Raw genomic sequence first — 21,880 nt, 5'->3', positions numbered from 1 at the left:
TGCAGTATAGTTAGCCGGTTCTCAGAGTCAAAGGACTAGGTAAGGGTTCTGTTGTTACAGGTTGCAGTGGGGTGGTTCGAGGAGAGGGACCTGACATTCCCCTCGCCCAGCACAGAACATGGTTTTGAAATCAGGTACTGAGAATATAGTTATTCCATTCTGTACTAAATGGCTCTGAAATTGACCTTTGGGAAGGAAAATGGGATGATGTGGCTGTGATATTGAGGGTGATAGAGCGGTGATGCCTTTTCTCCTCCTTTTCCAGGCTTTCTGGCCTGATAAGCCAAGCCCTGTATTTTTGCATCTTGGAGAACATAAGTCATTAACTTGGAAATGTTTCTGAGTAGGATCAATCAGTGAAGTTTCATCTTGGTCCCTGAGATCCCTCTGGGCACTTCAGTCGTCCTGACGCACGGCTGCTTTGAATTAAGTGCAGGCCTGGCTTTGAGAGATGCGCTCGCAGTGCCCTGTGGAGAAAGGTCATTACGGCATCTGGTTCCCTCCTGGAGCACGGACACTGCTTTCACAGTGAGGTCCCCAGAACACGTGCTACCCTATTGAAAGTGTGTATGTTCTAAGTGGTGAGGTCAGTGACTTGGGAAATGGGAGGGATGTGGTTGGTTCCTGATGGACAGTCCGACCTGAGCATTCCCTGCCTTCCCACCATTTCCCCAGGCCGGGCTTTCTTCTGGCATTGTTAGTTGTGTCCTCTGCAAGTAAGCCTCCGTTCTGTTATGGTGTATGTTGCCGATGCTTTTTAACAAAGGTAAGGAGTGGTATTTCTCTATGTGCACGTTATGTTGATTTATTGAGTTGTCCCAGGGGTTCCTTGCCAGTGATATTAAAAGCAGTAGGGAATTTTGGAAAATATTCAGGATTAAAATGAACTGGCTCGCATCCAATATATTTTTATGAGTGGATGCAGGGCTGTCTTTCCCACAGCTCAGCTAATACTATATTGTCATATTGCCCAAAATTGCAAACATTTTGGAAAACAAACCCCTGAGAATGAGGGAAAAAAATCAATGCTTGAAACCTAGTGCTCCTTTTCTTAATTGATTGAGTGTGTGAAATGAAATAGAGTTTCTGCATGGTTTGGTGTGTGTTTTAGAATGTTTCCCTCCTCCCTCCTAGGATGTCTGGGAGAGTGATGTTTGCACTTGTCGTATCTGATGATGCCACACGGTGGCGTCAGTGGGAGGTCCATGTGCCGTCTTTTCTTTACAGGCCAGTGCTGCTGGAGAGGCAGTGCAGGTTCCACAGGACACTGGGACAGAGCACAAGCGTGGTGCTGGCTGTGACTGCAGGCCAGCCATTTTGGGGAATGCATGGAAACAGTGCTGTTCCCTCTGCCCCTCGTCATACTTTCTACAAACTCCCGTTTCCTAATGCAGATGAAGTGTGTGATGACAAAGCTTGGGAGGCACAGCAGGACTGGCTCAAGGCCACAGGTGCCGGCTGTCTGGTGTTGACTCAGTTAGAGTAGGTGCTGCATCTTTGCCAGGACCCCCGGAAGTGAGGCTGCGCTTCCCACTGCATTCTGTGGGGCTGCATGTGATTCCAGCTGTTCCTGATACTGCTGACGTCACGGTGACTTTGTGGTTAACGTGGCGTCTGCCAGGTTATTCTTTTTCCCTCTGTAATTAATTAATTTGTGGAGAGGTATACTTTGCAAACATGCATATCTCTATTCCTCATCAGATTTTTAAAATTCATTTATTTATGTTAGACTCATGGTTTCCTGAATTACCCACTGAGTTATTATTTAATTATATTGTTAATTATTTTGATGCTTTAATTGTGTCAGATTTGTCTTCGGGACCCCCAGCCAGCCATCTCTCTGTCTTTGGACACATCCCCATCTTTGAGCAGTTCCCCACTTTCTCACATAACAAGCTATTCTAGGCTCATCTTGTGCTTTCTGTCTCAGACCTGGAATGTGAGTCCTGGTTTCTTTGAGTGGAGAATGTGTTTAGAAACCAAGATCAGACACAAGGAGTGCTCATTGCGTGTGGTGTCACTGTTTCCAGGCCCTCCTGCTGTGCAGTCACTCACACACATTCGGTCTGTGGTTCTCTGTCTGTGAACATCAGCAGGTAGGTGTTCACGTGGGTGCCTCCAGCTTCTCTTTTCCAGCCAGGGAGACCTGGTTTCCCTGTCCTTAACGTATTTACTTATTTTGTAACCCAGTCTCTATTAATGACTGTTTTGTGGAGAGGTATACTTTACAACCATCTCCTGTTAATACTGCCCCTTCCCACACATGCCTCCTCACCCACCCCATACCAGGCACATCCTCAGCAGGCACCCTCTTCACTTGGCCAGTATGCTGACATCCTGAGCAGGTCTCCCTGCCCGCTGTAGCCAGCGGCCCCTGCTTAGAGTAAAATGACCCAGATTGGTAGCTTGTGCTTGGCCTAGGAAAACTCCAAATGCCTAATAGAATGTGTCCCTGAATGCAGTGACAAGGCCAGTCCTTATGAGGGCCCTGAAGGCTCTCTCTGTAGAGTCCTTTAGAGACTGGCTGGTACATGCCCACCCGGGTGAGATCATTTCCTACTTCCTGGGCTGCCACTGGGAGTGAGAGGTGGAGGCTCTGGGACAGCCTTAGGGATTAGCTCAGGGACCCTTGAGCAGCCCACCTGGGGGCTGTATGAACCTCCCTGTGCTTCCTGTCCTCATCCTTCCAGGCGACTGATGCACCCAGCAAGCCAGCCCGTCTGGATGTGTAGTATACCTGATGGCACCAGTTGGTACACAGTTGGGTTCAAGTGTTTGTTTTGCTTTCAGTTTTTAGGGATTGCTCTTTATTTAACAACTAGAGGCCTGGTGCACAGATTTGTGCACCGGTGGGGTCCCTCAGCCTGGCCTGCGGGGATCAGGCTGAACCCGCCTCTCCAACATCCCTTGAGGGGTCCCAGATTGCGAGAGGTGCAGGCCAGGCCAAGGGACCCCAACGGTACATGATCGGGGCCGGGGAGGGACCGTGGGAGGACTCCAGGGTGTGTCCAGCCTGTCTCACCCAGTCCTGATCGGCCGATCAGGGCTGGGGAGAGACCGCGGGAGGTCTCTATGGTGTGTCCAGTCCATCTTGCCCAGTCCCGATCGGCCAGATTCCAGCAGCAAGCTAACCTACCGGTTGGAGCGTCTGCCCCCTGGTGATCAGTGTGTGTCATAGCGACTGGTCGAATGATCAAATGGTTGGACACTTAGCATATAAGGCTTTTTAAAAAATTTCTTTATTAATTGAGGTATTACATGTTATAAGGCTTTATTATATAGGATATGCTTTACAAATACACAGGTGGGCAAAAGTAGATTTACAGTTGTGAGTATGCAAAATAGTGTTTATTCTTGTATTATTATTAATTATTGTATTATTTATTTGTATTATAATGGTAAGCCTACTTTTGCCCACTCTGTATATTTACATGGTTTAAAGTCAAGTCTATAAATCAATGTACAGTTGACCCTGGGAGTTAGGGGTGCTGTGCTGCGTGCCGTCTAAAATCTGAGTGTAACTTTTGAGTCCTCCAAAACTTAACTGTAGTTGTACCTCAGTATCCCTGGGGGTGGAGGGGTTGGTTCCAGGACCCTCACAGATACCAAAATTCACAGATGCTGAAGTCCCTTATATAAAATGACATAGAACAATGCATACAGTTGGCCCTCACAACCGAGATTCCAACCCATGGATCAGAATGCTGTATTCAAACTGTGGTTGGTTGAATCTGTAGCTACGAAGCCCCAGGGATACAGAGGGCCAACTGAGTATTGAAAAAGACCCGCGTATAAGTGGACCCATGTGGTTCAAACCCACCTTTAAGGGTCAACTTTATAATTTTCCTCATGCAAATCTTGGATGCACTGTTAAGTTTATGCTTAGCTATCTCACTTTAACATTTATTTTGCTATCATAAATGTGGTCTTTCCCACTTTATCTTTGAACTTGTTTTTGTTTGTATATATGAAGGCTGTTGTTTTCCAACTTGCTACTATAATAAAGCTCATTGCTTGTTAGTGTGTTTTCAGTAATTATTTAGGGCTTTCCACACACAGTCATGGCCTTCCTTTCCCATCTTAATCAGCTCATTTTTTCCTCTTGTCTAATTGCACTAATACCTTTATTTACGGTACCTTTCAGAACAGTGGGCCAGAAGGTAGGAGTGTGCATTGCTCCTGGCTTTAGTGGGAAAGCCAAATATTTCCTGACTTCTGGGGTGAGGAAGGCTTTTTCATTGTGTTAAGGAAACATCTATTACTTACTGTCTTATTAGAGTTTTTAAACATGCATAAGTATTGAGTTTTATCATGTGCCTTTTCTTTTGCATCTATAGAGGTAAACATGATTCTTTCCTTAGTTCTCTGAATATGATGGGTTATCACAATAGCATTTCTAATATTGGAACTACCCTGGCATTCTTGCAGTAATCCCCATGAGGTCCTGGTATGTTGCTTTCTTAATGTTTTTGGATTCTCTTTGCTAACATAAGTGAAGGTAGTTGGTAGTTTTTCTTTATGGTATGGCCTTTATCAGGTTTGGGGAATATTGTTTTGGTGATCTCATAAGGTAAATTTGGAAGTTTTCCTAATCCCCTGTTTAGCTGTGAGATTGTTGGATCTTTGAAGATTTGAGAGAATTTCTTTACGAATTTGTGCGTGGGTTACAGGTTCCTAACTAATTCTTACTTGCTGGAAGTAATGAGACTGATGTGAACTGTGGCATCTCCAGTGGTCCCCAGTGTTCATGGGGTTCAGGCCCATCTCCTTGGGGTGCCTGAGAATCTGTTGACACCATTAGTCCCCTGCAAGGTCTGATCATCCCTGTGTCTCCCCTGTAGGTACGGGGCTGACGTCGACATCAACCACCATATTTTTCCTGACATCCGGCCGCCCTTTTCCCGGCGCCTCACCTCCTTGGTTGTCTGCCCTTTGTATATCAGCGCAGCCTACCACAACCTCCAGTGCTTCAAGCTTCTGCTCCAGGCAGGGGCGAACCCCGACTTCAACTGCAACGGGCCTGTCAACACGCAGGGTTTCTGCAGGGGCTCCCCCGGGTGCGTCATGGATGCCGTCCTGCGTCACGGCTGCGAGGCGGCCTTTGTGAGTCTGCTCGTGGAGTTTGGAGCCAACCTGAACCTGGTGAAGTGGGAGTCCCTGGGCCCAGAGTCCAGAGGCAGAAGGAAGGTGGACCCCGAGGCCCTGCAGGTCTTTAAAGAGGCCAGAAGTAAGCAGCCCGAATTCAGCTCTGACTTGCTGTCTGTTTGGGACACTCGAATGAACCAAGTTGTAGCAATTAAAAAAGACACCTCCAACTAAGCACATGGCCAGAATCTTCGGTTAGGGCTAGGACTTTTCCAGAATGGTCTTTCAGATCGGTCTTCTCTTTAGAATCCCTAGATACCAAGAGCTGATACCAGGAAATCTATAAAAGTACATGTTCTCAAAGCTTCTAAAATTATATATTTTTCCCCCTTTGTTCCGCTTTGTGACCCCAAATTCTTTCACTTCTATTTAATTTTTATAAGACATCTTTTTTTAATCCTCACCCGAGGATATGTATTCCATTGATTTTTTTTTTTTTTTTTGAGAGTGGAAAGGAGGGGGAGAAATACAGAGAGAGAAACATCAATGTGAGAGAGACACATCAATTGGTTGCTTCCTGCACGCACCCCGACTGGGGCTGGGGATCGAGCCTGCAACCCAGGTACGTGCTCTTGACCAGAATCAAACTTGAGACACTTCAGTCCCCGGGTTGACGCTCTAAACACTGAGCAAACCAGCTAGGGCTCTAATTTGATTTTTAAATGTTTGCCTTGAACAAATTGTAAGCCCATCTTTTAGGGTTTCCCATTTCTCTTTCTTTGGTTTGGGATTGTGTGATAAGTCTAACTTCTGTTAGAATAAGTCCATCATTTGCTTATTTATGCACAAAGATTTTGCTAATGCATTAATATGTTGACAGCCAGAGTCTGCAGTTGATGGGGCTGTGTCTTGTCAGAGGCTCTCTGGGGCTTGGAATTTATCTCGAGTGTCCTGTGCAGGCCACTGTGCCCTCTGACCTGCCCCCGCCCAGCCTCATTGCTGCCTGAGTCCTGGGCATCTGGGTTGACAGCTGGCCCCCACCTCGTACAAACTTGAGTTTGTTGAACTTGGTTGTTGGGTTCCCTGGAGCTGTCACTGATACGTGCTCCTATGGGCCTTCCTCGGGAGACCCGGTGGTTAGAGCTGTTCTGATAGAATTAAGCTGCCTGTCTATGTTCATGCCTGTTGCCCAAGTCAGAGACATGGCTGGGCTTTTTTGACACGGAGCAGAATTGTTAGCCTGTCCTCCTCACCCCCTCTCCCAGACCCCTGTGAGGCTTCTGGGTTGACCTGACAGAGGGTGGGGGGCAGTGTTTACACCTGCCGGGGCTTTCAGTGGTCAGCTCTGACTTCTCTGTGTGGGGAATTGAACACAGTTGAGGAGATGCTGTCAGCCAGCAGGTGCCCCAGGTAATGAGGATTTCCCTGCTTTTGCAGACAGAAGGAGCAGGTAGCAAGGCCTTTTTCACCACGGCTCATGCTCCTCGCTCTAAAATTGGGAAGTTGGCAGTGAGCATCTGTGCCTGTCAGTCACAGCCAGCCTTTGCTCCTCAGAGTTAGGAGAGGAATTAATCTCTCCTCTTTCTCTCCATTCCTTCCCATGGCCTCCCAGGTGTCCCCAGGGCTTTGCTGAATCTGTGCCGTGTGGCCGTGAGAAGAGCTCTTGGCAAGTACCGACTCCATCTGATTCCCTCGCTGCCGCTGCCAGACCCCATAAAAAAGTTCCTGCTGTACGAGTAGAAGGCAGAGCAGCGGTGGTTTGCAGCGCGGAAGGAGGTGATCTGCGGGGAAGCTGGACCTGCTTCTTGCCCCTGTGAGCCCATCCTGTGCTGACAGATCACATTTGGCTGTTGCTAGGCAGACGGCCTTGTTCTTCTGGGTTGTAATTCCATCTCAGGTCTTGGACATCGGACAGTCTCTGGGTCATTATCAGCTGAGAGGCTCATACAGAACTTCATGTTATTCTTCCTCAGTGTCTGTTTTGGATTTTCCCAGCTGCAGATGGATGAGTGGGCCTGGAAATGTGTGCAGGTGCAGGCTGTGGTTGGAGAACTCAGCACTTTCCAGAGCTGTGCTTCTGTCTGTGGTTTTACTTCTCAATTTGTTTGATTCATCCTTCTGATATCAAATGAAAAGGGAGTTTTTGGTAAAAAAGTAGAGTGCAGAAACACAGTTCATGAACCTGCTGGTTGTCCCTTGCTCCTGGGGTTGACATGTGACATGTCGTACTCACACCCCTTCCTTGCCAGTTCAGTGTTCTCTCCTTGTGGTGGGGAGTCCTGCTGTCTTCAGTCAAGGCTGGTTTCCTGGCTGCAAGGATTGGCTGTGTTATCTCAAAGTCAGTGCCTGCATTTGTTTGCAATCAAAAGAGAGAGCGTCTGCATTCCCCAGCGCTATACCTGTTCTGGTACCCGACTGCTTGGCATCGTGCCACAGGTCCCGAGTTTTCTGCCATTTCACTCTGGGGAGCTTGCAGACATGGTTTGGACCAAGGCCTGCCCAGCAGCATCCACTGCCAGGTGCAGTGGGAAAAGAGACCTGCAGCACTGCCTGTCTCCTAGTCCCTGCACACATCAGCGTGGCAACCACCTGTCCTTGGTGCGGCCAGGCTGTCAGCTGCTGGTGTCCTGTGGACAGACACCTGTGGTTGGTGATTGCTCCTCTCTGTTTGGGACCTGATGTCTTGGTGGTGTTCCTAGAACCTAAGTGGATAGTGTTGAGGTCAGGTCTCCCCCTGGCCTGCTGGGGTGGTGGTAGGTGAGAGAGGTGAGCGGGTTGTCACCTGACATTTGGGCTGTGGGTGGGGCTCGCTCTCACACCTGGGCCCTAAAGGAGGAATTTCAGGAGTGGTGCTTAGCTCACCTTGGAGCTTTCCCAATCCTGGGTCCCCTTTTTCTGCTGCTCGTTTGGCTCAGGCGCTCTCCAGGGGAGCCATGTTGCAGTTATGCGTGCTCTGCACCTGCCCTGCTGAGTGCTGTCTGCGGGCCTGTTGAGGACAGCTCCCCAGCGCTGTCCTGGGTAGAGGGTGGCGGTGTTCAGGGCTTTCTGGACAGCAGCCCCTGGGATTGCTGCCAGCCCAGGAGCTCCCCACGTGCAGGCGTGACCTTCTGGCTGCACAGGGCCGGGCCTCACCTCTTCCTTTCCGGAGGACAGGATGCTCCCTGGGTTCAGCCAGTGTCTAGTGAGTTTTTTCAGAATTCCTACAATTTGGAGGTCAGCCTGCCTGAAACTTCATAGCTGCCAAACGTGAGCCTGGGGACGTGTGAACAGTCAGCTGCTTAAGGCCCCTTTGTTGTTCAGAGTGACACTTTACTAGAGCTCCTTGTCTTTTGTGGCAACGGTGGGCCACAGCATAGGAACAATAACTTTCTATCAGAGCACTTTATACAATCATGTTTCTAAGCCCTGGGTGCCCAAGAGCTGAGGCTGCTGCCTGGCCGGCCGAGCCTTCCCCAGGAAAGGGCACCGGCAACCAGTGGGAAGGAGCCGAGCGCCCCCAGCCTAGTCCGCGGCGCCTCTGACGGTCTCCATAGTCCTGAGCTCTGGGCCTTGGCTGCTGTGGACAGATGGGCTGGGGTGGGCATGGGTGGGGGCAGCGTTGATAACTCCGAGAATTCAGCTTTGGCACCCTGGGTGGGGTGTGGAATGTATTTCCCAAACCCACCCGTGTCACGTTTGTGCCTTTCCATGTTGCTTATTTATATATTTATTTATTTATTTATACCTGGCTTTATTCCGGAAAAGCGTTTAAGGCAGAGATACTTTAGTTTTGATGTTTGGTTCTGGAATTGGATAAGTTTTAGTCCATATGTACTTGTTAAACAGATACTTTTAAGAAGAAAGGACAGTTGGCAGTTTCCTAATGTAGAATATGTTTCTGTTATCAGGCCTAAGTGCCATCATTTTAAGTTTTTTTCATCTTCCATGAATTGATTCTTCAAGTGAATGTTTCATGCAGAAGTAGGAAGAGGGACAGCAAGCACTGGACTGAGCAGAGGATGCCCTGCCCCAGAGAAGCATCTGTGCCTGGGCAGGCCCGTGGGCAGGGAGGCTGCGCTGAGTGAGGCTGTGCCTTCCCGCAGGGCTCACAAGGAGCATGTGTGGGAGGCACGTTGTGCTTGAGCAATCCCTTCACGTGTCAGCTGCTGTCCTGGTGACTGGTCCCTCTCCTCAGTGAGTGATGGTGCGGGTGCTGTAAGGGCCGGGACCTTGGGGATCGGGCTTGACCGTGTGTCCCCTGGGGCAGTGAGAGTCCTGGGGTCCACAGCTATGTCTTGGGCACAGCGGGCTCTGTGCAGGTCAGAAGTATAACTTAGAAAGTCCAATTTATTCACCCTAGAGGGTTGTCTTTTATTCTGAGATTATGTTCTTAATTTGGGTGATGAAATGTCCTTTAATGAAGGTGGTAATAGGGGGCAATTTAAAAAAAAAATCTTGGTTGCAAAACAAATGGTTGGCTGCCTTTTGTCAAGCTACAGAAGTTCTCAAGTTTGCCCATCTCTGAAGTCCCAAAGTCGGGGACCCACAGTTCAGCTGTAGTGTGTTTACACAGCGGTGAGAAAGTCCTCTTGGATCCTGGAAGAGGCCTGTGCGCTGTTGAAGGACAGTGTAGTGTTGCTGTTGCCTCATCCAGGAACGAGCTGTGAGGTCCCTGTGTGGCATGGTCGGAAGTGCATGCTACATCCTGGCGATGACAGGGCCAGCGTCCCTGCAGTGGTGGCCCGCTGGCCACTCCCGAGTCCACGAGAGACTCTCCTCTGTATCTTGTGCAGAATCTACTCTATATGCTCTAGGCCGTAATAGGATGGAGAAGTGAGGTGGGGAGGAGTGACTCTTGTTGCTTTAGAATGTAATTGCTCAGTGTCTGGAATGCGTGGGTATCCTTTCTTTTTAAGTTGCTTTGTTTTCGGATCTCTACCAAGTAATGTACGAACGTGCATAAGTCCAGTCTCAGTGTGGTGTTTATGGACACCACTCTCTCGTGTATAAAACCACAGTGTGCTGCTGCAGTTCAGCCAGCAGAGTCCTCTGCCTGGTGTGTGCACAGCTCCTGTGTGCCCGGGACATGCCACAGATAAGGACCGCCACTGAGCACAGCGTCCCCTCAGCTTTGTGATGAGTGTGTTTGACCACAGTGGCTGGGACCCACTGCTCTTGCACTTGTACCTGGTTAAGAGCTTTCAAAACTACGATGGACATCTTTCTATGTTACTGTCAATTAATAAATGCTTTATTCCCCTATAATTCCTCCAAGTGTCTTAATTTTTTGGACCATTTGTCTCATGGGATTGATTGTGTGAAATCTTTGTGTCCGCAGTTCAGGGGGAAGTAGCTGTCTCTCTGGAAAGTTTCTGACGATTGGAGAGAAGGACTTGTCTAAGCAGGGGTCTCGAATGGCCCTGAGGGTTGATGCACAGCTTCCAACTGCTGGACGAGCCTGTTTCGCTTAGTGGGTTTCTGGTTGGAAGAAGGTTTGAAACCCACGTTTTCAAGTGAGGCATCTGCCCCTGCAGTGTTCGATGGGGGAGGGGGGAGGTGGAGACCACAGGCAAGAGCCTTGTTTCTGGGCCCTGTTATATGTGATTTTTTTTATTTTCTTACCAGAGGATACTTTTTCCATTGATTTTCAAGGGGGGGGGGGGGGGGGAGAAACATTGACGAGAGAGACACATCTATTGGTTGCCTCCCCGACGGGCTGAGGATCAAACCTACAATAGAGGTACATGCCCTTGACTGGGAATTGAACCCATGGCCCTGCTGGCCTACATTCTAACCACTGAGAAAAACTGACCTGGGCCATATGGCTCATTTAAAAAATGAGATGGTGGTGGGGTGGGGTGGTGAGGTGTAAAGCTTTGGGAGGAACCCAGGAATGAATGAGTTAAAGACAGATGTATGTCCCCTGAAGTCCTGAACCCGGTAAGCAGGTGTCATTGACTGGAAAATCTACAGGGGCCATGTGGGAGCCATGATTGGTGCAGAAACACCAGGGAGTAGGGGAGACTGCATCTAAGGGGAATGTGCCCCCTTGGGATGGGCATTCACAGGTGTTCCAGTAACTGGCTCTGCAAGATGCAACTGCCCGGAAATTCTCAGGCTCTGCAGCCCTGTGTTTCCTGTGGCCATATCCCTGTCAGCAAACTCTAAATCCTGTGGGGGCTGCGGCCACTTGGGCAGGGAAGCTCATTGGGCTGCCTGGGCTGCTGGGCCAAGGCTGGTGGGCAGGGAGCCACCTGCTGGAAGCTGCTTGCAGGGGCTTGTGTTGAACTTGGTGGGAAGCAGCTGGAGCAGGCAGACTCCCTGGCAATGCCAGGAAGCTGCCTGTGGGAAGTTAAACTTCCTGGGAAGCAGGACACCTGCGGGACGCAACCAGGTAGCTGCCTGCTGGGTGCTGCTGGAGCTTGCGGGAGGTCAGCTCCCCGCTGATCACGCCCAGCCCGGTGCCAGCGCAGTGAGAAGGAAGGAGGCACAGCGGGGCCAGCTGGCAAGGAGGAAATGGTCCGGGACTGAGCAGTGGACCGTGGGTTTGGGTAGACGTGGAGTATTTGCATTGTGCACTGAGGCAGGGTTGTCGGGTTCCCTCGACAGGATACCCAGCCTCCCCTTCCATCAAGGGCTCGGCCTGTGAATTGCAATGGGTCTGGGAACGGGCTGAAGGGCAGTCACTAGCCACAGTTTTAGCTCAGGTTTTTCTCCTGTACCTGAAGTTTTCTTCCTGCTTGATTTTGATGACCGGTCCACATCTGCTGCAGATGTACACCCTCCCACTCCCCACCCCCTGCCTGTGGAGGTCAAGTCCTGCCATTTGGCCTCAGCTCCTCTGAATCCATCATCCTCCCTGAAACGAACCGCCCATCTCCATAGCAGCATCCCCACCATCACATCTGCCCGCTGAGGGAGCCGTCCCAGAGCTTTTCAAGGATGTGAGTGCACATTTTGCCATGTGTTTCTCATGCCTTAGTGACAGGAGTGCCTCTGGGGAAGTAGGCGGGTAGTCACCTTGATGAACCCAGCCCCACATTCCCGTCTCCTACGCCTTGGCACCCCTCCTCCAGTCCAGGAAGCTCTGCATCTCAGCCTCATTAAACATAGGTCTCTTTTTAGTTTAAGTTTCAGTCAAGTAAACTGGCTGTTTACAGCTGAATGTAACCTCCAGCTCCTGTTACATTCCTCACTCCTCACTCTGACCCCTCAGGACCCACCTCCATCTGCTTCCATGTTCCTGCTGATAAGTGTGAGGGAAGGCTGGCTCAGATGAGCTGTTCCTCCGGGGCACAGGCATCCTATGCCCTGGAGCATGCTGGGATTTGCCCTGGTTATGTGTCTGGCGGCAGAGGTGGTAGTGTTGACAGTCCCTGGTGAGTGATAGCATCTTCAACATCCCCACTCTCCTCTGTGATGCCAAAACCAAACTTAGGGAAGGCTCACAGGAGTGGGGCAGTTGCATTTACTCTGGTGTCAGAGCGTGGGTGGGAGTGGAATCCCGTTGTCATGAGTACGGGAACAGAACGAAAGTGTGGGGATCAGCACGCCACAGCGTCATCGCCCGTGTGTCTGGTTTGACTAGAAACAATGAACGCTTTTCTCCAAAGGCCCTTAAACTCAAAGTCAGCTTTACAGGCCATCAGCTCTGACACTGACCCAACATGGGGCATCTTGGGGATGGGCTCTGGGGAGGGCTGGCATCCCGTCCTGGGCTGGGCCCTGACTTTGTCCCGTGCAGGCCCAGAAAGGGCACAGCGCCGGGGCTGAGCCTCCTGGGAGCTCTGTGCTGTCTTCTGACATCACGGGAATCCAGTAGAGAAGACACTGGCCACTGATGGAACAACAAAGTGCAAATTGGCGTTTGAACACAAGTACTTCGGTACTTTGCTCTGAGAATCTTTTCTTTTCTCTTCAAATCCTCACCTGAGGATATTTTTTCCATTGATTTTTAGAGAGTAGAAGGGAGTCAGAGAGAGAGAAACGTTGATGTGAGAGAGACGCATCAATTGATTGCCTTCCCACACGCCCTGACCAGGGCCAGGGATCGAGCCTGCAACCAAGATACATGTCCTTCACCAAATCGAACCTGGGACTCTTCGGTCCGCAGGCTGACGCTCTTTCCACTGAGCCAAACTGGCTCGGGCTGGGGAGAGGGATCTTTGAGACTCTCTGCTTAAGAAAGTTAAAAGACCAAGAGCCACCACAGGACGATGAGTGGAGCTGCCCAGAGGAAAGAGATTCTGACCCACCCCCGGAAGTGGGGTGTCTGCTGGCCTGGCAGAGCTGGGTGTGTGGTCACAGTCCTCCACTCACCTCGGCAGGTATGCTGTACCCGGTGCAGCGCCAGGAAAAGGACAGCTTCCAGAGCCCCAGGGACATCGCCCCCCTGGCATCTGTCCTCTGGTGGAGGAACGCCCAGCAAGTACTACGTAGGTGCTTTTACTCGGGGAAAGAAAGGGCATTTCTGAGCCATCAACCTCAAGTTCCTCAGAGCCTCTGCCAGAGGCACTGGCCCCGGCTCCGGCAGGGGAGGAGGCTGGAAGGAGCCGAGCAGTTTGTGGCCCTGGGGGAACGACACCTTTAGCTCCACCACCCAGTCTGTTCAATCTGGACCTCAGCCGGGTTCCGCCAGGCAAGGTGGCTGGCATCCTCAGCTTCCTTGCTCAGACGCTGGCCCTTCATGTGGAACTCGGCTTTGGCAGGGCTGGGAAAATGCATCGTCTTATTTCACCCTTGGCATGTTTATTGCAGGGAATTTTCAGATCTGTGGGCAAGGCCGACCAAGCTGCTTCCTTGTGAAGTATTGACCAGAGACAGGCCAGCTGTTGCGTGCAGGGAAGGAGGAAACAATGAGGGGGAAGGGAGACGGATGCGGGAAGGAAGTTAAGAGGAAGGGACCCCTAATCACAGCATTGCACTTCTCTGCTTTCTCTTCGTGTCAGAATTTTCCTTTCCTGATAGTTCTTTTCTCCATTAATCTGACAAGAGGGACCTGTCCCCAGCTCTGTGACTGTTTCTTCAGTTCTGTGGGCCCGTCTCTTCACGTGCAGAGGGAGACAGGAATGTCACCCCCTGCTTAGGCTGGTTCCAAGGGTTAAACTCACGCAAAGGGTGCTGGAGGCAGGCGCTCTGTTCAGTGAGGTGTGCATTAACTCGGGTGAAAGCTGCACAGAACCCAAATCTGATGTCTGGGAGGTATTTACCAGGTGAAGGGGCGGGACTGGGTGAGGAGGAAGAGGGGAGTTTGTGCAGAGGCCCATGGGGGAGGGGCACATCACCTGGGGCTGAGAGGAGGCAGGTCAGTGAGGCTGGAGGGAAAGAGGGGCAAGGGGGCTGGAGAGGCCAGCAGGGAGGCCACGGAGTGTCCACTGGGCCAGGTTAACACTTTGATCCTCATCCCGAGAGGCCACTTAGTGGTTTAAGCAGGGAAAGCCGCAGTGGGACTTGCATCTGGAACGGAGCGGGCGTGCTGGCTGTGGGAGCCGGCCTTGATGTCCAGGCTGGCCAGCGGCTCGGCCGCTTCCTGAGGCTGGCTCTGCTGCTGGCAGCCTGGACTTGGTCCCTGGCAGAGTGGTGGAGGGAGTGAGCTGATCTTAGACTTGTTTAGGAAGTAGGATCTTCTGGTCTTGGTGACTGATGGGGAAATGAGCGGTTAGGAAGAGGAAGGTGTCAAAGACTGTGACTGGATTTCCGCCTCATGCAGCGGGGTAGAGAATCTTGCTATTCCTTGAGATGGAAGCTACCAGATGAGGCTTGATCCTGGAAATGTCGAATTTGAGATGCCTTTGAGGTACCCCAGGAAGCATGTGGAACAGGTTACTTGGAAGTACCAATTCGGAGTTCAGGGTTGAAGTCTGGTCTGTCTTCATCCTTTCCGGTATCCACACCAGCCTTGTGGCTTTTTAGTTCCTTCCTTGAGAGGCAGAGTAAACTTCCCTGGCTCTTGACTGGAGGCTCAACTCTCTTCCATATAAACAAACAAAACAAATAAACAAACAAAAACCCCAAATCCTTTTCAACTCTCGATCTGCCTCCAGCTGTATTCACCTCTTCCCCTGCAGGGTTCGCTCCCCCACGGTGAGGCTCTTCAAATGCAGTTCGAGTTCAGCTCCTTTAGTGTAGTTCCTCTCCATCCTCAGATCTATGAAACCAAAGAGAAGGTTACCTGCTCCCTATGAATGGTAGGACAGGTACAGGATGATCACTGCAGACGTTCCTCTTTAAAAAGGGGGGAGGCACAAAGGATTCACTGGGCCATAGCAATTCAGAGGTCTAGTCGGCAAATGTTGGAGGTGCCTCGGCGAGGTCTCAAGGGCTGGACAGGACTCTTTGTGGTGCCCACTCTGCCCTCCGGCCTCTTGTTTCCACCCTCTGAGTCATCCTTCCGTTTTGTGTGAAAGGTAGTACACGTTTGCAGCAGAGCAGTTTTCACAGCCTTATTCCTGCCAGTAGAATTTTGGGGGTCAAACGGACCCCTTTAATTTAGTTCTAGCTCTGTCCCTTTCAGTTTAGGCTGGCAGTTTTTGCTGATATAATTCTCTCAAAAAATTTTGGGTCACATGTGAATATCATTGGGGTTTACCCATTAGACAGAAGCTACATTCACAGCTCTTCCCTAGATAAGCCTTTAAGCTTTGTTTCTTCCTTTTTTGGGTTTAGTTTGCTGTACTTTTACAATTTCTTGAAATGGAGACGTTAGTAATTGATTTTTAGCCTTTCTTTTTTTCGTTTGTGTGCATTTAAATGTACAACTTTCCCTCTGAGCATGGCTTTTGATGTTATATTTTCATTTTTATCCATTTAAAATATTTATAATTTCTGTTATTTCTTATTGACTCATAGATTATTTAAAAGGGTACTTGGAATTTTTAATTTTCCCCCTATTGAGGCTTAATTCCACTATAGTAATACAATACAGACTATAATCTATGTTTCTGATTCTTGGAAATTGTTGAGATTTCAACATATTGCTCAAATCTTCTAAACATTTACTAATATTTTTGTCTGCTTATTCTATCCATTTTGGATAAACATTTGTTAAAATTTCTATTTTGACTATAGTTGCATCTATTTTTCCTTCTATTTGTGTAAATATTTGCTTTGCATATTTTAAGCCTATATTATTAACACATTGTGGGCAGATCACGAGCATTCTTGTGTTTTCATATTACACAGTGTTTTACATAAATGCTAAAGGCACACCTTAAAATTAAATACCCACTGCGTTTTGAAGTTATTTATTACAAGGTATTTTCTTTTTAAAGTATGATACTTTGTAAAACTTTTTTATACTCGTTCAATAGAAACTTACCTGGCCACTGGGTAAAGCTAGCAATAAAACTACTGATGCGCAATGTGTTAAGTGCATATAAATTTGAAATTGCCATGTCTTCCTGGTGGATTGACCCTTTCATTATTACAAAATCTCTCTCTCTTTTTTTTTTTTTTTACTTTTTTTTTTATTGATTTCAGAGAGGAAGGGAGAGGAAGAGAGAGATAGAAACATCAATGATGAAAGGAAATCATTGACTTGCTGCCTCCTGCACGCCCCCTACTGGGGACCAAGCCCGCAACCCAGGCATATGCCCTTGACAGGAATCAAACCTGGGACCCTTGAGTCCGCAGGCTGACGATCTATACACTGAGCCAAACCCGCTAGGGCTCCCTCTTTATTAATGCTTATTGCTTTTGAGTTTAAGTTGGTATTATGTGTAACTTCACTGGCTTTCCTCTGGTCAGTGCTGGCATAGTGTATCTTTTTAAAAAGTGCTTTCATGTTCACATTCTCTGTATCTATATATTTGAGGTGTATCTCTTGAAGCATCATAGAGTTAAACTTTGTTTTATCCAATCTGATAATTTATTTTTAATTGATATATTTACTAAACTTATATTTATTGTAATTATTGATATATTTGGGCTTAAATCTACCTACCACCTTATTAGTTTTTCTTTGTTCACATATCAAATGTTTCTTATTCCAAATTCATCTTAAAAGGATTTTCTGTATTTTCCATCTGTATTTTTTCTTTCTGTATTTAATTTTCTACTGACATAATTTCCAATTCTCTAATTCTCTCTTCAGCTTTGTGTAATTTGCTTTTAAATTCATATGTTGAGTTCTATCTGTTTATTTACTTATTTTGAAAGATTGGCTCTCTTTCTCTTATTTTTTTAAGTGAGGTATAATTTATATAATGTAGAATGTACAAATCCTATGTATTTAGATTGATGAATTGTTATACACATACAGTACAGTTGTATCTATATCTGTGTCTATATCTATATAATCTGTATCTCTCCACATCTAAAGAATTTTCACGCAGATCAGGATGTTTTTATGTTCCCAAAGTCCTCCTATATTCCTTGCATATTCCCCTTAAAGATAACCCTTTTTTTTTTTACCTTCATCACCATGGATTAGTTTGATCTATTTTTTTTAATTTCCTGTAAATGATTTCATTAGTATGCACTCTTTTGTATTTGACTTGTTTACTCAACATTCTGTCTGAGATTTATCCATGTTGTTTTGTGTAGCAGTAGTTAGCTATTTTTTTATTGACGTGTAGCAATCCATTATACAAATTTGCTACATTTTATTTGCTTCATTCTTCTGTTGGTGGGCATTTGAATTGTTTCCACAATATTATTTTCTTGTGACTTTTTTATCTTGGTCCTGTGTCCAGTGTGTCTGGTAATTTTTGATTGAATAATGGACATTGTGATCATACAGTGTTGTGGCTCTGAATCATGTTATCTTCCTTTAGAGAGTGTTTACTTTGCTCATGACAGGCAGTTAGCTTAGGGGAAGACCAACTTAATTCAGTCGGGTAGTGAGCTGATTTGAGGATTTTCAGTTTTATAAGGCAAGTGTATTCCTGGCTCATCTTTTCTTCACAGGCCTCGCTCCTTGGTGCCCCCGGAACTCCAGGTATTTTCATTCTCCATAGCACAGTGAGAGGCCATGACTGTTTCCTCCAGGGCCTGTCAGCCTCTGGGCCTGTCTGCAAATGAGGGGTCACTTTGAGGAGAGAGTTGGTGCAGAGTGTTGGGCTCACATCTGTGCGTTCTTCTTGTCCCCTAAGGTCCTCAGTAGCCTTGAACTCCAGTTGCTTTTCTCCCCTAACCCCTGTGAGATTGATGAAACTGCTTAACCTCTCTCATAGTAGCCTCTCTCTGCATGGCTTCTCATCCTCTCAAGTCATGTTGCTTACACTTTTCAGATGCCTGGAGGGTGGAAGCAGCACTTAGTGTCAGATTCATCTCAGTCAGTCCCCTCTTCCCTGGGATCTTTGGGTCTTATCCAGCTTTTCTTTCTTCCTTTTCTTTGAGGGGTTTGTCTGATCCTCTGATCCAACCTATTCTATCATGTCAGAGCAGATTGATGAAATAATTCCAGACTATTTGTTTCAGTAGCTGTTTGCATTTTATGAGATGATTTTTAAATTTGATTTTCACAATTGCTCTGTGAAGTCATTAGCAGGGTTATTGTCCCTACTTTACAGATGGGGACATTGAGGCTCAGAGGGATAGAGTGGTTCATGGAGTTTCCATACTTAATGCATGGTGGCCCATCTTTAACCCTCACTCAACGCTGAAATCTGTGTGTACTGGACACCATCTAATGGAATCCTAACAGTGCCCAGCGAACAGGAAACAGCAGTAAACAAAAGGAAACCTGGAGGGGGATGGTTCAGTCACTGAGCTGAAGGGAAGGCCCTCAGTGAAACATGAGTGGAACTTGCTGTAAACAAGTGCCATGTGGATACAGCTATTTCCCTCTAAGGAACTGGGAAATCTCAACAGCAAATAAACCTGCTCCACCTGCAGCGAGCGGTCCCTCAGCACGCAGAAGCAGACCTGAGGACAGACTCCAGCCCATGTGGGCAGAAGTCCCAGGACTGTGGGCGCCCTCTGGTGGTTGTCTGTTCAAATGCAAAGGGTGGCATTTCAGGGTGAATCCTGCCTGCACTTCTTTTTTTTTCATTTTCTAATTTTTATTTTTCAATTACAGTTTACTTTCTATGTTATTTTGTATTGGTTTCAGGTGTACAGCATAGTGGTTAACAATCATATACTTCCTCCTGATATTTCCAGTACTCATCTGGCACCATACATAATTATTACATACTAGAGGCCCGGTGCACGAAATTTGTGCATGGGTAGGGTCCCTGGGTCTGGCCAGTGATCAAGGCTGATTGGGGCCTTCCAGTTGCTGGCCAGGGCCTTCCTTCCCCTGGCTGCCGGCTGCCTTCATTCCATGCTTCCCCCTGGTGGTCAGCGCATGTCATAGTGAGCGGTCAAACTCCCGAGTGGACAATTTGCATATTAGCCTTTTATTATATAGGATTATATAGGATTATTGACTATATTATTTATATCCCCATAACTATTTTATAACTATCAATCTGTACTTCTTAATCCCTCACCTTTTTCACCCAACCCCCTGACCCCCTCTTCTCTGGTAACAACTGGTCTGCTCTCTGTATCTATGAGTCTGTTTCAGTTTTCTTTGTTTATCTATTTTGTTCTTTAGATTCCTCATATGTGAGATCATATGGTATTTCTCTGACTGACTTATTCACTTAGCATAATACTCTCCAGGTCCATCTATTCTGTCACAAATGGTAAAATTTCCTTCTTTTCCTCCTCCTCCTCCTCCTCCTCCTCCTCCTCCTCCTCCTCCTCCTCCTCCTCTTCCTCTTCCTTCTCCTCCTTCTCCTCCTCCTCCTCCTTCTCCTCCTCCTCCTCCTCCTCCCCCTCCTCCTCCCCCTCCCCCTTCTTCTCTCTCTTTCTCTTTCTCTTTCTCTTTCTCTTTCTCTTTCTCTTTCTCTTTCTCTTTCTCTTTCTCTTTCTCTTTCTCTTTCTCTTTCTCTTTCTCTTTCTCTTCCTCCTTCTTCTTCTTTTTTACAGCCGAATAGTATTCCCTTGTGTAAATGTACCATAGTTTTTTACCCATGCATCTATCCATGGGCACTTGGGCTTCTTCCATATCTTGGCTATTGTAAATAGTGCTGCAACGAACATAGGGGTGCACATATTTCTTTTGAATTAGTGTTTTGGGTTTCTTCAGATAAATATCCAGAAATGTAATTGCTCGGTCATAAGGCAGTTCCATTTTTAATTATTTGAGGAACCTTCATACTGTTTTCCATAGTGGCCGCACCAATCTGCATTCCCACCAACAGTGCACAAGGGTTTCCTTTTCTCCACATTCTCACCAACACTTGTTGTTTATTGATTTATTGATGATAGCCATCCTGACAAGTGTGGGGATCAAACCCACAATTGAGGTATGTGCCCTTGACCGGGAAATGAATCTGAGACCCTTCAGTCTGTGGGCCAATGGTTTCTAACCATTGAGCAGCCAGGGCTAGTTTGATATTTTTCATGTATCTGTCCAATTCTTCTAACACCATTTATTGGATAGACAGACTGTCTTTACCCATTTTTAAAAAATATGTTTTTATTGATTTCAGAGAGAGGAGAGGGAGAAAGAGAGAAACATCAATGATGCACCCACAGGTTGAGAACCGCTAGCAGGGTCACCTAAGACCATCGGAAAACACAGATATTTACATTACAATTCATAACAGTAGCAAAATTATAGTTATGAAGTAGTAACGAAAATAATTTTATGGTTGGGGGTCACCACAGATGAGGAACTGTATTAAAGGGTCACGGCATTAGAAAGGTTGAGAACCACTGCTCTAGAGAATCATTGATTGTCTGCCTCCTGCACACCACTTTCTAGGGATTGAGCTCCAACCCAGGCATGTGCCCTGACCAGGAATCGAACCATGACCTCCTCGTCTGGGTCAATGCTTAACTACTAAGCTACACCGGCCAGGCTAGACTATCTTCTACCCCATTTGATGTTCTTGCCTCCTTTGTAAAATATTAATTGACCATATAGGCATGGGTTTATTTATGGATTGTAGGCTTTTTTTTTGGCTGGTGTTGACGGTTGGTAAACTAACTTCACAAGCAGAGTACCACGTGGTTCCCTTTCCTCTGCACCAGGAGGAGAGGTCTCACCAGAAACCAGCCCTGCCAGCACCTTGACCTGGGCCTGCTGGCCTCCAGAGCTGTGAGAACGAAGTTCTGTGTTGGAGCAGCCCAGCAGCCCCAGCTGACGGATATGCCCTCATTTCATACTGAGGAATAGAACTCCGCCATCCTGTCCTGTCCCAGGGACACTTTCCTCGTTTCTTAAAAACATTGTTTATCTTATGAAGCACAGTAAGTCCATAGACTATGAAATCTCCCAAAGTAAGCGCATGGATAACTTCAGCTGTCACGACTGCACATGCCCTATGTACACGCACACCACACACACACCCAATACCCTCCATCTCTCTCTCTCTCTCTCTCTCTCTCTCTCTCTCTCTCTCTCTCTCTCTCTCACACACACACCCCTCACACACACCAAATACACACAGCCACACCATATCACAGCTTTCACATACCCCCATGAGCACACACTACACACACGCATATCCATGTGCTACCACATGTGGCTTGGTGTTGGGACACGGCTATGAGAGTGACGGGAAGTCGTTTCTGTTCAGGAGTTGCAGGTGGGGGGACCTGTCTGCTCAGGGAAGGCTCCCTCGCTGGCACCAGTGACAGCCTCCTGGCCGCAGGCACTCACCTTCCCGAGTGCAGGGAGCCCTCACCAGCAGAGGCCTCAGCAAACGGGGGGACGGGGTGCTTGAGAAGGTCCTCCTGCGTGGGGCCATCTATCGGTCCCTGCCTTCATTCAGTCGCCCCTGTCGTGGTCGAATGGTGTCTCCCAAGAGGATGTGAC

The 21,880-nt window shown here is 47.9% G+C and overlaps 1 protein-coding gene across 9 annotated transcripts in view; it reads left to right on the top strand.

Annotated features, from left to right (window-relative positions):
- Window positions 1–21,880, top strand: part of ASB1 (ankyrin repeat and SOCS box containing 1) — a 39,444-nt gene that overhangs the window by 6,326 nt on the left and 11,238 nt on the right. For 2 of the 9 annotated variants that reach the window (XM_054723056.1, XM_054723059.1), the window contains exons 4-5: window positions 4,842–5,227; window positions 6,698–6,751. The exons of 1 other annotated variant lie outside the window; for it this stretch is intronic. In XM_054723056.1, coding sequence (XP_054579031.1) covers window positions 4,842–5,227; window positions 6,698–6,751 — 440 coding nt within the window. Of the gene's footprint in view, window positions 1–4,841; window positions 5,228–6,697; window positions 10,324–10,402; window positions 10,578–11,792; window positions 11,822–21,880 lie in introns of those variants that run through there. 6 more of the 9 variants (XM_054723057.1, XM_008138453.3, XR_008557429.1 and 3 more) reach the window with 5 other exon arrangements.

The sequence above is a fragment of the Eptesicus fuscus genome, chromosome 11 (genome assembly GCF_027574615.1).
Source record: "Eptesicus fuscus isolate TK198812 chromosome 11, DD_ASM_mEF_20220401, whole genome shotgun sequence".
Lineage (NCBI taxonomy): Eukaryota > Metazoa > Chordata > Mammalia > Chiroptera > Vespertilionidae > Eptesicus > Eptesicus fuscus.
This window is presented reverse-complemented; position numbering and strand designations above follow the sequence as displayed.